We start from the raw sequence: 5,119 nt of genomic DNA, 5'->3' as shown, positions 1-5,119 counted from the left end.
ACACTCTTCACCTGCACTGGATTCATCACCGACACTCTCCACCTGCACGCTGTTCATCTGGTCCCTGCGCCACGACATCATCTGAGAGACTGTTGTCTGTATTGTGCTGTGTAATCTGACTATTAAATATAACTTCACCTGCATCTTTGCTTCCGCCTCAGTTCCGTGACAGAACGATCTGACCAGAGAATGGAAGCAGCAGGCGGATCATCCTCGCCTCTGGAGGACTTCCTCAGAGCCAGCGTCTCTCGGATGGATGCCCAGGAGAAGAGCATGAAGGAGTCCGGGCTGGCGATTCATGCTCTTATGGCGCAGGTGTCCGAGCTCACCCAGAAAATGGAACATCTGCAAATCTCTGCTGCGCCACCCACACCGCCAGCTCCCCTCATACCACCAGAGAGCGTCTCCCAGCCAGAGCCCCGCCTACCAGCTCCGGAAAGGTATAGTGGTGAGCCGAACTATTGCAGAGCATTTCTTACGCATTGTTCTATGCATTTTGCTCTGCAGCCTAGGACCTACGCCAACGAACAGAGCAGGGTGGCGTTCGTGCTCACCCTTCTGACTGGGAGAGCAGCACTATGGGGAACGGCGGTGTGGGAGAACCAGGATCCATGCTGTACCTCGTTTCAGACACTCTCCGCCGAGATGAAAGGAGTCTTTGACCGCGCGGCCGCGGGAAAGGAGGCGGCCCGGATCCTCGCGGATCTGAGACAAGGGGAGAGATCGGTAGCGGATTACTCCATCGAGTTCCGGACCTTGGCGGCAGAGTGTCAGTGGAACGAGGAGGCGCAGTGGGATATGTTCCTGCATGGGCTGGCTGACCGCGTCCAGAGGGAGATCTATATGCTGGATTTACCCACCACCCTGAATGGGCTGATCGAACTGGCTCTTCGGGTGGACTCCCGACTCTCGCGAGTTGAACGGCGGAGGGTTCCTACTCGATTTCCGGAGGAGACGCCGACACTCAGAGCCAGTGACAGGGACGTGGTCAGCCCCGTCTACGATCCCGAGCCCATGCAGGTCGGGCGAGCTCGGCTGTCTCGGGAGGAGAAGGAGAGGCGGAGGTCCCAGGGCCTTTGCCTTTACTGTGGTACGGCGGGACATTTCGCATACAACTGCCCAGTAAAAGGCCAAGCCCGGCAGTGAATCTGAGGCTACTGTCGGGTGGGATTTCCGCTGAAAAGACCTCATTTACATCTACACTCCTCCCGGTAAGACTAAGGTGGACAGCACACACTCACGACGGTCAAGCACTATTGGACTCTGGGGCAGAAGGTAATTTTATGGACCACAAGTTTGCTCTCCGGATTCAGGTTCCCCTCCTACCCCTCACTCATACCATCTCAGTCCACGCCCTCAATGGCCAAACCTTGCCTACCATTTCCTTCACCACTGGACCCATCACACTCATTGTATCTGGCAATCACACTGAAATCATCTCATTCTACATTCTGGACTCCCCCCTGGCACCCATTGTTTTAGGACACCCCTGGCTTACCAAGCACAACCCCAGGATAGATTGGCAGCAGAAATCTGTATCGGAATGGAGCACTAAATGTCATGAGTCTTGTCTTGTGTCTGCTTGTCCGTCTGTTTCTGTTTCCACTTTGCAGGAGGAGGCAGGGGATTTGTCTAACGTGCCCACGGAGTATCTAGACCTGAAGGAGGTGTTCAGTAAGTCTCGTGCTGCTTCTCTCCCTCCACATCGTCCCTATGACTGTGCCATAGAGTTATTGCCAGGTACGTCTCCGCCTAAGGGCAAATTATATTCACTTTCTGTTCCAGAGAGAGAGGTTATGGAGAAATATATTTCTGATTCTCTAGCAGCGGGGTTCATCCGGCCCTCCTCTTCTCCCGCGGGGGCGGGGTTCTTTTTTGTGGGGAAGAAGGACGGATCACTGCGACCTTGCATTGACTACCGAGGGTTGAACAGCATCACGGTAAAGAATACCTATCCTTTGCCGCTGATGTCTTCAGCTTTCGAGAGGTTGCAGGGAGCGTCGATCTTCACTAAATTGGACTTACGTAACGCTTATCATTTGGTCCGCATCAGGAGGGGGGACGAATGGAAGACTGCTTTTAACACCCCCAGGGGGCACTTTGAATACTTGGTCATGCCCTTCGGGCTGTCCAACTCCCCGGCAGTCTTCCAGGCACTCGTCAACGACGTGCTGCGAGATATGGTCGATCAATTCATATATGTTTACCTGGATGACATATTGATTTTTTCTTCTTCTCTCCAGGAGCATGTGCAGCACGTTCGACGAGTGCTTCAGAGGCTGTTAGAGAATGGGCTTTTTGTCAAGGCGGAGAAATGCGCTTTTCATGCACAGTCGGTTCCTTTCCTAGGGTACATTGTGTCGTCTGAGGGAGTGCGCATGGACCCTGACAAGGTTAAGGCTGTGGTGGATTGGCCAAGCCCAGACTCCCGCAAGGCCCTGCAGAGGTTTCTGGGGTTCGCCAATTTTTACCGGCGGTTTATTCGCAATTTCAGCCAACTAGCCTCTCCTCTGACCGCCTTGACCTCCCCCAGAACTACGTTCAGGTGGTCAAACGCAGCTGAGGCTGCGTTTGCCAAACTGAAGGACCGCTTTGTTTCAGCCCCCATCTTAATTACCCCTGATCCATCACGTCAGTTCGTGGTGGAGGTCGATGCGTCAGAGGTGGGGGTAGGTGCAGTGCTATCCCAGCGCACTCCGGCAGACGACAGAATGCATCCATGCGCGTTTTTGTCCCACCGTTTGTCCCCTGCCGAGAGTAATTATGACATTGGTAACAGAGAGTTGTTGGCAGTCAAGCTAGCATTGGAAGAATGGCGCCACTGGTTGGAAGGGTCGGGGGTACCTTTCATCGGATGGACCGATCACAAGAATTTAGAATACATTAAAACTGCCAAAAGATTGAACTCTAGGCAGGCTCGGTGGGCACTTTTTTTCGGACGTTTTGACTTCACTCTCTCGTACCGCCCGGGCTCCAAGAACATCAAGCCCGATTCTTTATCACGCATTTTTGACCGTTCCGATCGCCCGTCTACTCCCGAGTGTATTTTTCCGGAGACCCTTATCATCTCCGCACTCACATGGGAGGTCGAATCGAAGGTCAAGACAGCCTTGCAAGGGGTAATGCCTCCGGTCGGTTGCCCACCGAACCGGTTATTTGTGCCAGAGGGATTACGGTCCGACGTTATTCAGTGGGGTCATTGTTCCAGTGTGGCTTGTCATCCAGGAGTCAGTCGCACTACATCTTTAGTCAAGCAACGATTTTGGTGGCCACTTATGGCTCGCGATGTTCACAGTTTTGTTTTGGCTTGCTCAGTTTGTGCCACTGGTAAGACTTCCAATAGACCCCCAGATGGGCTCCTTCAACCGCTGCCGGTCCCTTCGAGACCCTGGTCCCATATCGCTCTAGATTTTGTCACCGCCCTCCCACCCTCTCAGGGTAACACGGTAGTTTTGACCGTGGTGGACCGATTCTCGAAGGCGGCCCACTTTATTCCCTTGCCCAAATTACCCTCAGCCAAGGAGACAGCGGTAACAGTCGTTGACCACGTCTTTCGGTTACATGGCCTCCCGACGGACGTGGTTTCCGACAGAGGTCCCCAATTTGTGTCCAAATTTTGGCGAGAGTTTTGTAAATTGCTGGGTGCTACTGTTAGTCTGTCCTCAGGGTTTCATCCCCAGAGCAATGGTCAAACCGAGAGAGCCAACCAGGATTTGGAGAGAACGTTGCGATGTCTGGTCTCCAAGAATCCTTCCTCATGGAGCCAACAACTGTCAATGGTGGAGTACGCCCACAATTCGTTGCCAGTGTCATCTACGGGCCTATCTCCGTTTGAAGGTAGTATAGGTTACCAGCCACCAATTTTTCCTAGTCTGGAATCCGAGGTCGCGGTCCCCTCCGCTCACGCCTTTGTCCAGAGGTGTCATCGCACTTGGACTAGAGCCCGCGAGACTCTACTCCAAGTGGGAGCGCGCACCAAGGCCAAGGCCGATCGCCACCGGTCTAGACCTCCCGTATATGTCGTCGGTTCCAAAGTGTGGCTTTCTACCAAGAACATTCCTCTCCGCTCCGTTTCTAATAAACTTGCTCCCAAATTCATTGGCCCGTTTGCTGTCACTAAAATCATTAGTCCGGTGGCAGTTCGCCTCAATCTTCCTCCAGTGTACAGGAGAATTCATCCCGTCTTCCATGTGTCCAAAATTAAACCCGTTTTTTATTCCCGCATTAATCCGCCAGCCCCGGTTCCCCCACCGCCGCGACTCGTAGAAGGGGAACCTGCTTATTCGGTCGATCGTATTCTGGACTCTAGGCGGAGGGGACGCGGATTCCAGTACTTGGTGGACTGGGAAGGTTACGGTCCGGAGGAGAGAAGTTGGGTGCCTGCTAGAGACATTCTGGATCACTCCCTTATCGATGATTACAATCGACAGGTAAGGGAGTCTGGGGACGCCAGGAGGCGTTCCTAGGAGGGAGGGTACTGTCACGGTATATTAATCTACTGCCTCCTTCATGTCTTGTGTATCATTGTCTGTGTATTGTGTGCGAGTGGGCGTGTCCCTCGCTCCGTGATCAGCGCGCCAGCTGATCTCAATTCCCACACCAGCTGCTGCCAATTCACTCAGCTATAAAGCCTCACTAAATCTTCTCTCCCTTGTCAGATCGTTGAATGTTCCTGGATGTGTTGGATGTGCCCCAGTCAGTGTTTCTTCGTGTACCTTTGTCTTCCTGTTCGTGTTCAAGTGTGTCAGAAGTCTTCGTCCCACCCGGATCATCACCTGCACTGGATTCATCCCCGACACTCTTCACCTGCACTGGATTCATCACCGACACTCTCCACCTGCACGCTGTTCATCTGGTCCCTGCGCCACGACATCATCTGAGAGACTGTTGTCTGTATTGTGCTGTGTAATCTGACTATTAAATATAACTTCACCTGCATCTTTGCTTCCGCCTCAGTTCCGTGACACCCAAACAGCATGTAAAACAAAACAAACATGACATTTTAAATGTTTACGTTTATTTATTTATTTTCTGTCTCAGTGGACCAGACTGTATGATGTTAATTACATTCAGTGAAAAAAAAAAAAAAAAAAAGGTTTGAAACAATTTTCACTCAGGA

General features: G+C 52.4%; 1 protein-coding gene across 1 annotated transcript; it reads left to right on the top strand.

Annotated features, from left to right (window-relative positions):
- Positions 1-645: 645 nt before the first annotated feature.
- Positions 646-4,880, top strand: LOC306858655 (uncharacterized protein; the record flags this gene model as incomplete). The annotated part of the gene is made up of 4 exons (XM_079399279.1): positions 646-726; positions 832-987; positions 3,438-4,430; positions 4,659-4,880. 4 exons carry the CDS (start codon positions 646-648, stop codon positions 4,878-4,880), a joined length of 1,452 nt encoding a protein of 483 aa, XP_079255405.1.
- Between the last annotated feature and the right edge of the window lie 239 nt (positions 4,881-5,119).

This window comes from Barbus barbus, assembly GCF_936440315.1.
Source record: "Barbus barbus genome assembly, chromosome: 3".
Lineage (NCBI taxonomy): Eukaryota > Metazoa > Chordata > Actinopteri > Cypriniformes > Cyprinidae > Barbus > Barbus barbus.
Note: the sequence above shows the minus strand (reverse complement) of the source record. Positions and strands in the feature narration are given on the sequence as shown.